This window comes from Capra hircus, chromosome 12, assembly GCF_001704415.2.
Source record: "Capra hircus breed San Clemente chromosome 12, ASM170441v1, whole genome shotgun sequence".
NCBI lineage: Eukaryota > Metazoa > Chordata > Mammalia > Artiodactyla > Bovidae > Capra > Capra hircus.
The window spans coordinates 806,175-819,017 of record NC_030819.1 but is presented as its reverse complement, the minus strand read 5'-3'; the positions used below and the strand labels follow the sequence as shown (position 1 = coordinate 819,017).

Sequence of the window (12,843 nt, the reverse complement as noted above, 5' to 3'; positions counted from 1 at the left end):
AGATGTCTGTGCGAGGATGTTTTCGTAGGACGCTTTGCTCAGCAATGAGCTGCAAGCAGCCTACGTGTGTGGCTGTGCACTGACGCCTCAGGCGCCAGTGGTGCGCCCATTTCTAATTCTCACAGGTGTACAGGGGGTTTTAAAAAGCGTCAGCACGTGTTTTCACGTTAAGTACAATGATCAGAATATAAAATTATGCAGGTAGTGTGACTTGGCTGTGTGAGAGTGTTGTCGCTGAGGGCAGAAGGCAGTGTGCCCAGGAATGGGGCAGACCTGTGCTCCTCCACCACGCTGGCAAAGGGGGTGGGGGCTGCTCTGGCCCCAGAGCTCAGGCTGGCTTGGAGTGTCGCAGGGGGTCGAGACCTCGGGAGGCGGAGTCGGGGCTCAGACACGGAGGGCCGTAGGGGAGGAAGCCCCGTGGCTGCGTCGCGCGGAGGGCTGACTTGAGTTTGGGGACAGGGCCCAGCAGCACAATTTATTTTTGCTGTGAGATGTGTTTCGCTCTCCGGGTAGTGACGGTCAGCAGCGCCCTTCTTTAGGTGACTGGCAGGGCTCAGGCCCTGCGTGTGGGGTTGGACGCCCTGCTGTGGGCTGGCCTGGGGGAAGCCCCCGCGCCTGCACGGCCATGTCTCTGTAACAGAACGCTGGTAACGCTGGCCTTGGCCTTGCAGCGTTAACGGGGTTAGCAGTGGGCCGTAAGGTGCCTCGTGAGTGTTGGCCCTTAGGAGGTTCTCGTGTTTATTTTGTTGTTCAGTTGCTCAGTTGTGTCCGATTCTTTGTGGCCCCGTGGACTGCAGCCACTCCAGGCCTCCCTGTCCTTCACCATCTCCTGCAGTTTGCTCGAAGTCCTGTCCATCGAGTTGGTGATGCCATCCAACCATCTCATCCTCTGTTGTCCCCTTCTCCTCCCACCTTCAGTCTTTCCTAGTGTCAGGGTCTTTTCCAATGAGTTGGCTCTTCACATCAGGTGGCCAAGGTATTGGAGCTTCAGCTTCAGCATCAGTCCTTCCAATGAATATTCAGGGTTGATTTTCTTTAGTATGGACTGGTTGGATCTACTTGCAGTCCTAGGGACCCATGGTTATTAGGAAGTGTGTTTAGAAGCATTTGAGGCCACTATACCATTCTGTTTGCACATGGGCATCCCATTTGAGGATTCATTATCCAGGGCGGTTGTCAAGGGTGACGGGATCGTGTAATTAAAGGGAGTGAGTGTGTGACCTCTCTGAGCTTGGTAGGTGTGGCAGTGAAAGGAATCGGCTGTGCCTCCCGCCTGGTGACAGACCCCTGGCCAGGGGAGGTCAGGGGAAGCCCTTTTCTTGGAGAAGCCGTGTGCTCACTCCTTAGGGGCTGGACAGTCTTCTGGCACCTCTCCTAGGGGACAGGAGTCTCCCTGTCACCATCAGAGAGCGAGCTTTCCTGACTGTGTCCATCTGGGAAGAGAGCGGCTGTCACGCCCTCCGTGTCGTGTGGCACGTGGCTTTGTCTTCAGGGCCGCGTCAGGGCTCCTTTCGCAGAGGACAGAAGGTGCGCGTTGCCGGCGTCCGCATGCGCCTGGTGTCACGACAGGCTCGGGAGCTCTGTCTTTGAAAGATTGCAAACGTGGCCCAGTAGGCAGTGATCGCTGGTATATCACGCGTCAGAGTAGACATCCGTCATCCCTCATGCTGTAGCAGACGTCCACAGACCCTTCCTGTGCTCCAGACGGACCCACCCCCACCCGTCCCCTTGGCTCCTGGGGTTTCTCAGAGCCTCTGCCTGCTTGTCCGGGAGAACCCAGGCCTGGTGGCTGGAGGCTCACCTGGAGCCACGCTCAGCCAGCCCAACCTTGGCTGCTCTCGCCCCTCATGGCCTCTGCCTCTTCCACCTTGCCCAGGACTGGTCAGTGTCTCCCCACAGCCCGTACGGGGTCAGGTCGTTGGCGCACCGACCGATACGGGGCCGCCCGCTCCGTTGTGCTCGGGGCTGCCCCTCCGCTCCTGGGCCCTCGCTCACACTGACCGCCTATTGCCTCTGCGCCTCTGCTCCTGACCCTCATCCACACTGCCCGCCTGCTGCCTCTGCCCCTCCGCTCCTGACCCTCGCTCACACTGCCCGCCTGCTGCCTCTGGCCCTCCGCCCCTGGCCCTCATCCGCACTGACCGCCTGCTGCCTCTGCCCCTCCGCTCCTGGCCCCTCGCTCACACTGACCTCCTGCTGCCTCTGGCCCTCCGCTCCTGGCCCTCGTCCACACTGACCGCCTGCTGCCTCTGGCCCTCCGCTCCTGGCCCTCGTCCACACTGACCGCCTGCTGCCTCTGCCCCTCCACTCCTGGCCCCTCGTCCACACTGACCGCCTGCTGCCTCTGGCCCTCCGCTCCTGGCCCTCGTCCACACTGACCGCCTGCTGCCGGGACAGGCCCTGCCCCCGCGGTTCCTGTGCAGTGTCCTTGTTTCCTGCGGATGGAGACCACGGGGCAGCTTTTCCGGCGGTGGCCAGGACTGGGTCTGTGAGTGGAGAGCGAGCAAGCTGTGCCACGCGGGGACGGCTGGGCGGGGTGTCTGTGAGGTCCCTTCCTGCCTCGGTTCGGGGAGCTGACTCTCTGCACCTCTGCCACAGGCCAGGAAGAGCCCCTTTTTTGAAGAAGCAGGCAGACCTACACATGTGTGCCGTCCAGGGAAGACGTGCAAGGCTGGGGTTAGGCCGGGGTCTGCTGTCTCTGGGGTGACACAGAGCAGAGTGGGCCCACGGCTTCTGCTGGAGCTCTTGCGCACTAAATCTTCAGCATCCCAGTCTTGTGAATCCCCAAGTTTAGAAATACCGTAAGAACATAGCTCCTTTTAAATGGCATAATAATGTAAACATTTTATATCCACCCCCCGACTCTTCTTGAGACCTAATGTCATGAAGCATTGAGGACGCAGAAATCAGGACCCCACCCTTGGTCAGTGACGGCCGGGGGCGGCCCGAGGCCTCCACCCTGGGAGCGGGGGCGCTGCGGGCACGGCTGCCCTCCTTCTCCCCTCTTCCACGCTCTGGTGCATAAATGGCGGGGGTCCTGTCTAGTAATTTACTTTTTGAAACTTGAAGTACTAAGCGTTTAAATAGAGTGGGCTGGAAGAGTATGTGTGATGGTGATTCCCCCTTGTGGTGTGGGGGTTATAGTTAGGTGGGCGGAGAGGGTAAGGACAGCTCTGCCGGCCTTGAGTTCAGCCGGGGGTCGAATTCAGGCCCCTGGGTCGGGAGCACAGGGTGGAGCCGCTGGGCCACCAGGGGAGCCCCTGGCTGTGGCTTGTGATGGAATGTTTTACTGTGGCTGCATCAAGTCTTGAAAAGTTTCCTTCATGTTACGTGTTCTGTTACATGTAAATCAGTTATTTATTTTCAGAGGACTGTCAACAACACACAGAACATAACGACACCCACGGAATTTGCAGTGATGGCTGTGACTCACTTGTAAGGAGAGCGGCGCTCCGCGCTCCTTTCCTGGCAGCAGTGAAGCGGGCTTCTGTGGGCTGCAGGGCATGAGTCGGTCCTTTGTTTGGCTCTGCCGCTGTGGCTGACAGCCAGGGATTGTCTGTGAGTTGCCCGATGCGGTCCCCCTGTGGGCACCATTGTTGGCCAGGCTGCCCCACGCCTCCCGCCCTCCTCGTGGTGCCCGGTGACGGCTGCTTTTCCCGACCCTCTCTGGACCCGCCTGTGTGCAATGGAGCCGTGGCGGCTGGGCCGTGACGTCCCATGGGGTCCTGCAGCAGCCAGAGCGTGCAGCAGTCCAGGAAGGGGAGACAGGTGATGGCTGGAGCCCACGGCATGCTGTGAGCTCGGAAAGGGTGTGCGGTGGACGCCGGGGCTGGTGTGGGTCCCTCAGCGTCTGCGGAAGCCATGGAGCGTAGTCTGGGTGGTTTGGGCAGGGTTGCTCTAGAGCTGGTCTTGAGCACTTAATTGAAGGTTGTGTTTGCAGCCAGTAGACGCGGTTAGCAGCTGAGCCGCCGCAGGAGAGGCAGTCGGGCAGCGCGCTGTGCGTGGGTCCTGGTGCGCTCTCGGGGCGCTCCGTGTCTGCTCGCCCCGCGGCTGAGGAGGGTCATCCGACTGCCTTGCGCTCACACTCCCGATGCCGCTGTCGCGGGGGAGCTGTTTGTGTCTGTAAAGCGGGTGTGTCGGGTTCCGCGCGCGCTCTTAGCAGTGTTGCTGATAGTTCCTGGAGAAGGCAATGGCAGCCCCTCCAGTGCTCTGGCCTGGAGAGCCCCATGGACGGAGGAGCCTGGTGGGCTACGGTCCACGGGTCGCAGAGTCGGCACGACTGAGCGCCTTCACTTCACTGTAATGATTGCTGCTGTTTGTTCTTAGACTGGAGTCTGAGTTGCGCCTCTGTTGTCACGTTAAATAGGGCTTTTTGTCTCACTCATCTGTAACAGATTCAATTTTTTTAGTTCAGGGACCCACTCGTGGTGCTTGATTTGCTTCGGGTCATTTGTGAGGAGAAGTTGTGGGTGACGTGGACGAAGCGTGTCCCACGGTGACGCAGAGGCAGGGTCACACGGTGCGCCCACCCTCCAGTCCTCCGACACTTGGGCCCACTGGGTGTTTCTTGGAGGGGCAGTGTCGTAACTGTGAGAGCGGCACCCACTTCTCCCCACAAGGCAGGGTCTCCCAGAGCGGCCCCTCCCCATCCATTCAGGGGCGAAATGGAGCGGAGCCAGAGCCGCCGCAGCGAGGGAGAGCCTGGTCCCCTCCCCTCAGCTGCGGTGCCGCCTCGGGCCCCTGCGCTCCCGAATGGCCCCACTCCCCTCCGGAGCTCGGAGGGCCCTAGTGAGCACACGGTGATTCCTGTTGCTTGTGTCAGCGCTGATTCTAAATTTAGCTAATGGTTACTTTTTTCTTAAACGTTTAAACATACCTTTTGATTATTGAAAATCAGGGGAGAAAACCGAGCATGTTTGGAGTCTTTATTCTGTCTAATCTCTTCTGCGGGATTAGTTTAGGATGCCGTGTTAGTTTTGGGAGACAGTGCATTTAGTGCAGGTAGTAAGTAGCTCCTCAGAAAATGCGCGTGGCGTGACGTCGTGACTGGAGAAGGCGCAGGCTCTCAGTGGGGTGGAGCAGACGGCTGAGGAGGGCTCATCGCTCCCAGGCAGCCCTTGGCCTGAGGCTGTAGAGGGGGTTCACCTCTCCCAGCTTCACTCTTCCTGTGTAGAGGAGGGTTTTCGCTGGATGGGAGGTGATTTGGGTGGGCACTCGCTCGGCCTTCCAGGTCCATCCATCCATCAGGCTCCCCCTGCAGACCTGGGCTGCCCCGCCCAGCCCCGCCCCAGGGACCAGTGCTCCTGCCGTTGATTGCGGTGGAAAGGGGCTCATGTTTGAGCTCAGCTGTTTTACACTTAGATTTCTTTCTCGGTTTTTAGGAGTTGTTAACTGCTTTTGTCTGTATTTTTTGCAGGCTGTCAGGAAACGTGAATTTCAAGGTTGATTCATAATTTTTCTCCCATCTCTGCATACAGTGGTGGTTTTATGCTGGTGGACCTTTAATTTGTAACGTGTATAGGATGATCTGAGATGGTCGTTTTCTCTGGTAAAGGTCTGCAGTGTCCAGAAATTGACTTAGAATGACTAGATGCCATCCACAGGGTGAGCCTCATGTTTGTTTTTTAAATGGATGCACGTTCCGTGCGTCACAGTGCATAGACGCTAAGGGGATGAGTCGGTGAGCTTTAGCCGGTGTATGTGTCTGTGTAACAACCACCCAAATCATGAGGCAGAACTTGTCCATTATTCCAGAAATTGATCTCATGTCCCTTTCCCCGTTGCCCCCTACCCCCCGTCCCTGCGCTCTCAGATCAGTTTGGCCTGTCTTGGGTTTCCCGTGGATGGCGTACATAGGCTGCCCTTGCTGTGAATGGCCTCTCTCATGCAGCGCATGTGGTGGAGACTCACCCGTGCCTCCATGCTGTCGCGCTTGTCAGTGGTTCCTTCTTTCAGACTCAGCATCACTGTCTGAGGATGGCATGCATTCAGGTGTCTTTCTAGGTGCACCCGAGTTAAATATGCTTGGCAGGAAGATGAAGTCAGTTGGATAGCCTCGATAATAACTCATTACCTGAATTTACTAGTTAATAATCACAGGGAGTGATGATATTAAACAAACCAGCGTTACATAGAAGGAACAGTGTGACTTGAACAGGAGTGATGAACTTTCCAAAGCTTATACGTCTTAATGTCAAGTAATACTTATCATTTATTGTAGGTGCTACAGAATATTTTGGAAACAGAAAATGAATATTCTAAAGAACTTCAGACTGTGCTTTCAACCTACCTACGGCCCCTGCAGACCAGCGAGAAGTAAGTTAGATGGTAATTGTGTCAAGTGTTGGAACAGTGGTCCACTTGGCTGTTGCCTCGTGTTTTCAGAGAACAGCAGCTGAAACGCTGGGATAGAATACAGCTGAAGACACGAGAAAGCTCCTGGTGTATTAGGGGGCGGGGTGGGGTGGGGCCGGGCGGGGCGGAGCGGAGCGGGGCGGGGCGGGCGCATGAGTAGACCGCCCACACGTGTCTCCTGTTGTTTTTCTCGGCTCTAGGTTAAGTTCAGCAAACACGTCACATTTAATGGGAAATCTAGAAGAAATATGTTCTTTCCAGCAAATGCTTGTACAGTCTTTAGAAGAATGCACCAAGTAAGTAAGAGGCTAATAATTGTAAAATTCAGATGGATATAACTTTAGGATTAACTTTAGGTTTCACATTTCCAAAGGTGAGTACTGGGTTATTTTGAATGTTTGGGGCATATCAACCTTTACGGTGAAAGTGTATCTTGGACCCTCTTCCTCAGTGGGATCTGCTGACTGCTGCGAGCCGGGAGGGAGGTTTCCTGGGAGCAGTGGCTGTTTGGGGTGGCGGCTGCGGAAGGGAGGGAGCGCGCAAGGGAGCATCACGGCTCGGAGCCGGCCCTGCCGAGGTCGGGAGCACGGCGTGCCGCTCACAGGCGCGCGTCTCTGTGCCTCGTCCGCGCCGGCTTTTCTTATGTGGGCTGTAGGTCCATGCAGGGCCGGACGCACAGCCAGCTTTCTCCCGCCTTTTCTCATTTGTCCTCTGCTTACTTAGGCAGCACCCAGCACGCGCCAGACACGTGTTAACGAGACAGAGGTGACGCCTGTCCCAGAGGAGCTGGTAGTCGGGGAGGGAGGCAGCTGGTTAAGGTGGTGGAGGCGATTACAGACGGTAGTGCGGAAGCGCTGTGAGGAAAGCTGAAGTTGGATTTCAGGGGAGCTCGGCCAAGCGCTGCGGGGATGGGAGTATGGCAGCCGCCCCAGAGCCTGTGCCGCTTGAGCGGCCCCGCTCGGGGCCCACGTCTGCTCGTTCACTCGCTGTCCTGTCCCCCGCCCTCGAGGGTCACCCTGTGCCCAGCACTCAACCTGGCACACCTTCCCGCGCATTCGTCTGTCCTGGGAGGGTGCTCGTTCCTGTGGCAGCCTCTGCCCTGCCCTCGCGCTGCCCCCGCCCTGGCTCAGGCCGGCCTCTCCCCCTGTGTCCTGCCCGGGCCTCCCCCTGTGCCCTGCCTGGGCCTCCCCCTGTGTCCTGCACAGACCTCCTGACAAGGCCCTGACCTCCGGGTGGCCCTCTGCCCGTCTGTCTCCCCAGCAGCGTCCAGCCTCAGCTCTGCTCAGAAGCTGGGGGTGCCTGGTTATTCCTGCGCTTGTTCCCAGCTGTGTCTCACAGGCTGGCCTGGAGGGCCACAGGGGCGGCCTGGGGGTGGGGGGAGCTAAGGTAGGAGGTTGGTCCCCGCGCAGTGGCCGTCGGTGGGAGCCCTGCCCATACCCGGCTCCCGCCCGCTCTGCTGCAGGGCCTCAGCTCAGTTGGCAGGCCCGCTCGTCAGGGGTGGGCCCAGGAGGTGGTGTGCCCAGCCCTCCCCACCCTCCCCTCCGCCGGGTCCAGTTCCTGCTGCTGCGCCCTGGGGCGTGGGCCGCGCTGGCACAGCCCCGGCTCCCTAGTGTGGCCGCCGCGCATGTTGGGCGTGCTCTCCCGCTCGCTTGCACTGGCTGAGTTGCAGACTCCTCTGTGTACTGTAGGCTGAGTTCCCATTAGTGTCTTATATTTTGTAGGGCTTCAGGTTATTGAAGAAAGTACTGAAATGAACATTTGACATAATTGCTACTGGTTAAATAAACATTGTGTATTTATGTTCAAAGTTAATTATAGGGCGTGTCTTAAGATATAAATAAATTCACCTTTGTAGACACTGGACCGTTACTGTAACATTTTCACAGTAAAATAGTATTTGTTTTAGATTATTATCAAAATACAGATTTGAGCTAGAGAATAGAGTTTATATTGTCTGAAAGTTGTATTTTGAACCATCCAAATAATAGAAACACGGGGGGATCCAGAGATGATATTTAACTTTGTAGAATGGACCGGCTGAGACGCAGAGCACTCTCTGGTTCTGCTGGGCTGTCCCTGCTGAAGAGCAGAGCATAGGACTTGGCCTGGTGGGGCAGCGATTGGGGCTGGTGGTGCGCCGACCCAGGCAAGCGCAGTCATCGCCTCCGACCCCAGCGGGGCCTCTGCACAGTGGGCCCCGCATCAGGATCGGCCCCTGTGTGTCACCTGGGAGGTCCTGAGTGGCTCTTGCCGCAACCTCCTGACTCGTTGAATGAGACCACATGACTCCACGGAAACGTTTTCAGCTCTAGAACCTTGCGCGTCTAGGAAGTTTGGAAGGGAAGGCACTCCAATGGCACGTGGGGACGTGAACGGATGGCTCAAGGCGGGGGCTGGAGCTGCTGGCCGGCGATGGGGACTCCTCTGGCGTAGCCTCAGGTGGTGCCGCCTTCCCGGGCCTCTGGCATCCGTCCGTGTTCAGCGTTTGGGGTCCAGGCGCTGCTAGCGCCCTGAGGCTCCAGTGTGGAGGCACTCGTGTCCCCTCGCAGGGACGCCTCTCTCGGTTGGTAGTGGACAGACTCAGGTGGGACGCAGAGGCTCACTCAGGTCACGGCCACACCCTCGTGCTGCCCTTGGTCTCCCCGGGAAGTTGGTGGCTACTGGACCCTGAACCCTTTCCCTGCAGTTAGCAGCACCAGCGGGAGTGAACGTGCCATGAGGGGACGTCGTGCGGCAGCTCTGGTTGCCCACGTCTCTCCTGGAGCTCACCCCTCTGCTCTGGGGAAGGAGACGGGCCCTGGGCATCCCCGCCCACCTTGTAGGGTGGTCTCCCTGGGGAGGCTACGGACACTGCCTATACCACTGCTGGGCACCAGGCCACTGCTACTTGCCCGCACCAGACTGCGGACTGCTCGCCCGTGTCAGACCATCGACAGCTCACCTGTATCAGACCAGTGGTAACCCCTCACTTGTTATCTGACCATTGATAACTCCTCACATGTTATTGACCTTTCATAACTCACCTGAATCAGACCATTGATAACTCTTCACCTGTTCAGTTCAGTGCAGTCACTCAATCTTGTCCAACTCTTTGTGACCCCATGGACTGCAGCACACCAGGCTTCCCTGTCTATCACCAGCTCCCGGAGCTTGCTGAAACTCACGTCCACTGAGTCGATGATGCCATCCAGCCATCTCATCCTCTGTCCGTCCCCGTCTCCTTCCGCCTTCAATCTTTCCCAGCATCAGGGTCTTTCCCAGTGTCAGTTCTTGGCATCAAGTGGCCAAAGTATTGGAGCTTCAGCATCAGTCCCTCCAATGAATATTCAGAACTTATTTCATTTAGGATTGACTGGTTGGATCTCCTTGCTGTTCAAGGGACTCTCAAGAGTCTTCTCCAACACCATAGTTCAAAAGCATCAATTCTTTGGCGCTCAGCTTTCTTTATAAAGTCCAGTTCTCACATCCATACATGACCACTGGAAAAACCATAGCCTTGACTAGACGGACCTTTGTTGGCAAAGTGATGTCTCTACTTTTTAACAATGCTGTCTGGGTTGGTCATAGCTTTTCTTCCAAGGAGTAAGCGTCTTAATTTCATGGCTGCAGTCACCATCTGCAGTGATTTTGGAGCCCGAAAAAATAGTCTCTCACTGTTCCCATTGTTTCCACATCTATTTGCCATGAAGTGATGGGACCAGATGCCATGATCTTCGTTTTCTGAATGTTGAGCTTTAAGCCAGCTTTTTTATTCTCCTCTTTCACTTTCATCAAGAGTCTCTTTAGTTCCTCTTCACTTTCTGCCATAAGGGTGGTGTCATCTGTGTATCTGAGGTTATTGATATTTCTCCTGGCAATCTTGATTCCAGCTTGTGCTTCATCTGGCCCAGTATTTTGCATAATGTACCCTGCATGCTAGTTATATAAGCAGGGTGACAATATACAGCCTTGACGTACTCCTTTCCCAGCTTGGAACCAGTCCGTTGTTCCATGTCCAGTTCTAATCGTTGCTTCTTGACCTGCATACAGAATTCTCAGGAGGCAGGTCAGGTGGTCTGGGATTCCCACTTCTAAGAATTTTCCATGGTTTGTTGCGATCCACACTGTCAAAGGCATTGGCATAGTCAATAAAGCAGAAGTAGATGTTTTTATGGAATTCTTTCTTTTTTAATGATCCAGTGGATGTTGGCAATTTGATCTCTGGTTCCTCTGCCTTTTCTAAATCCAGCTTGAATGTCTAGAAGTTCTTGTTTCACATACTGTTGAAGCCTCGCTTGGAGAATTTTGAGCATTACTTTACTAGCGTGTGAGATGCGTGCAATTGTGTAGTAGTTTGAACTTTCTTTGGCATTGCCTTTGGGATTGGAATGAAAACTGACCTTTTCCAGTCTGTGGCCACTGCTGAGTTTTCCAAATTTACTGGCATATTGAGTGCAGCACTTTTACAGCATCATCTGTTAAGATTTGAAATAGCTCAACTGGAATTCCATCACCTCCACTAGCTTTGTTCGTAGTGATGCTTCCTAAGGCCCACTTGACTTCACACTCCAGGATGTCTGGCTCTACGTGAGTGTGAGTGATCACACCATTGTGATTATCTGGGTTGTGAAGCTCTTTTTTGTACCGATCTTCTGTGTATTGTTGCCACCTCTTAATATCTTCTGCTTCTGTTAGGTCCATACCATTTCTGTCCTTTATTGAGCCCATCTTTGCATGAAATGTTCCCTTGGTGTATCTAATTTTTTTGAAGAGATCTCTAGTCTTTTCCATTCTGTTGTTTTTCCTCTTATATTTCTTTGCATTGATTGCTGAGGAAGGCTTTCTTATCTCTCCTTGCTGTTCTTTGGAACTCTGTATTCAGATGGATATATGTTTCCTTTTCTCCTTTGCCTTTAGCTTCTCTTCTTTCCTCAGCTATTTGTAAGGCCTCCTCAGACAGCCATTTTGCCTTTTTGCGTTTGTTTTCTTGGGGATGGCCTTGATCCCTGCCTCGTGTACAGTGTCATGAACCCCTGTCCATGGCTCTTCAGGCACTTGGTCTGTCAGATCTCATCCCCTGAATCTGTTTGTTGCTGCCGCTGTCTTATCGTGAAGGTCTGATTCAGGTCACGCCTGAATGGACTAGTGCTTTTACCTGTTTCCTTCACCTGTTACCAGACCATCGATAACTCCTCACCTGGTATCTGACCGCTGTAACTCTTCGTCTGTTAGCAGGTCCTTGACTAATGACTCTTCCTACCAGACCACCCCCTCCTATCATCAGATCAGTGATAGAGCCACAGTAGCAGGCCTTTCTGACCCGGCACTAATTGTCACAGCGTGGTGTGGGGCTACCGGAGGCTGCAGGGGGACGCGGGACAGCCCTGCGCGCTGCTGCACGTCTTCATGCTCTCGAACCCGCCTCTGGAAGCATGAGAGAGAAACACCCTCTCTCTCAATTCTTAAGTCATGTTCTGCCTGGAAGATCTTTGTGAGTGTTGTATGTTCCATTATTTCGGTGATCTACATGGTGTTAACGTGTGAGATGTATTGGCATAATACCTAGGCTCCAATTAAGACCACTCACGTAACCTTTCTGAGCTCTGGCTGCTAGTTCAGGTTGGCGAGTTGATGGACTGAAGGTTTCATAAACTGATGGTGGCGACCGTAGTGATTTCTTGCACAGTTGGGTTGAGAAAGGTAGTAAAACTCTAGAGCCAAGCTCGATGGGAAGAAAGAAAGAAAATCTTATATACTGAAGTCGGATATACTGAAGTCGTTGTCCGTATATAGTTCGTGGACATGTAGCAGATTAAAGCCCCTTGACCTAGATTGCAGTGTGAGTGTGTGGCGCTGTGGTCTGGCCCAGGCGGGCGAGGCAGCTCCTGTCCCAGCGCTGAGCAGGGCGTGCAGCCCCGTCATGTTGTCACGTAGATGGCGCGTCTGCAGGCGTCCCGTGCCCCGTCTCCGGCAGCAGTTTGCTCTTCTCGGCGAGACCGGGACGTCCCGTCACTGCTGTTGCCTTCAGCCCCGCAGCCAGGCGGTGGGGCCCCTGCCGGTCTCTCGAGGGAGAAGGCTGCCCCCACCTGTTTCCTGGCGTCCAAGCGTGACCGTCGCCTGCTGAGATGCCAGTGTCTCAGGGTAGGTGTGTCTTGGGCGTCCGGGTCCTGGTAGAAAGCAGTTGGTCTCAGAGCCTCTGGGGAGGGCGCCCTTGGCAGCGTGTGATGCCTGCTCCCTGGTGACTGGGGGGGCTGTTCCCGCTCTGGGGTGCGCCCTGTCCCCCTCCCGGACTGCGCTGTGTCCCCCTCTGGGGTGTTCCCTCTCCCCTCTGGGGTGCGCCCTCTCCCCGTCTGGGGTGTGCCCTCTCCCCTCTGGGGTGCGCCCTGTCCCCCTCCCGGACTGCGCCGTGTCCCCCTCTGGGGTGTGCCCTCTCCCCTCTGGGGTGTGCCCTCTCCTCTCTGGGGTGTGCCCTCTCCCCTCTGGGGTGCGCCCTCTCCCCTCTGGGGTGTG

The 12,843-nt window shown here is 55.6% G+C and overlaps 1 protein-coding gene across 10 annotated transcripts in view; it reads left to right on the top strand.

Moving 5' to 3' along the window:
* ARHGEF7 (Rho guanine nucleotide exchange factor 7) overlaps positions 1-12,843 on the top strand; it is a 101,493-nt gene that overhangs the window by 59,297 nt on the left and 29,353 nt on the right. For all 10 annotated transcript variants that reach the window (XM_018056342.1, XM_018056338.1, XM_018056348.1 and 7 more), the window contains 2 exons: positions 6,221-6,315; positions 6,555-6,650. In XM_018056342.1, coding sequence (XP_017911831.1) covers positions 6,221-6,315; positions 6,555-6,650 — 191 coding nt within the window. The remainder of the gene's footprint in view (positions 1-6,220; positions 6,316-6,554; positions 6,651-12,843) is intronic.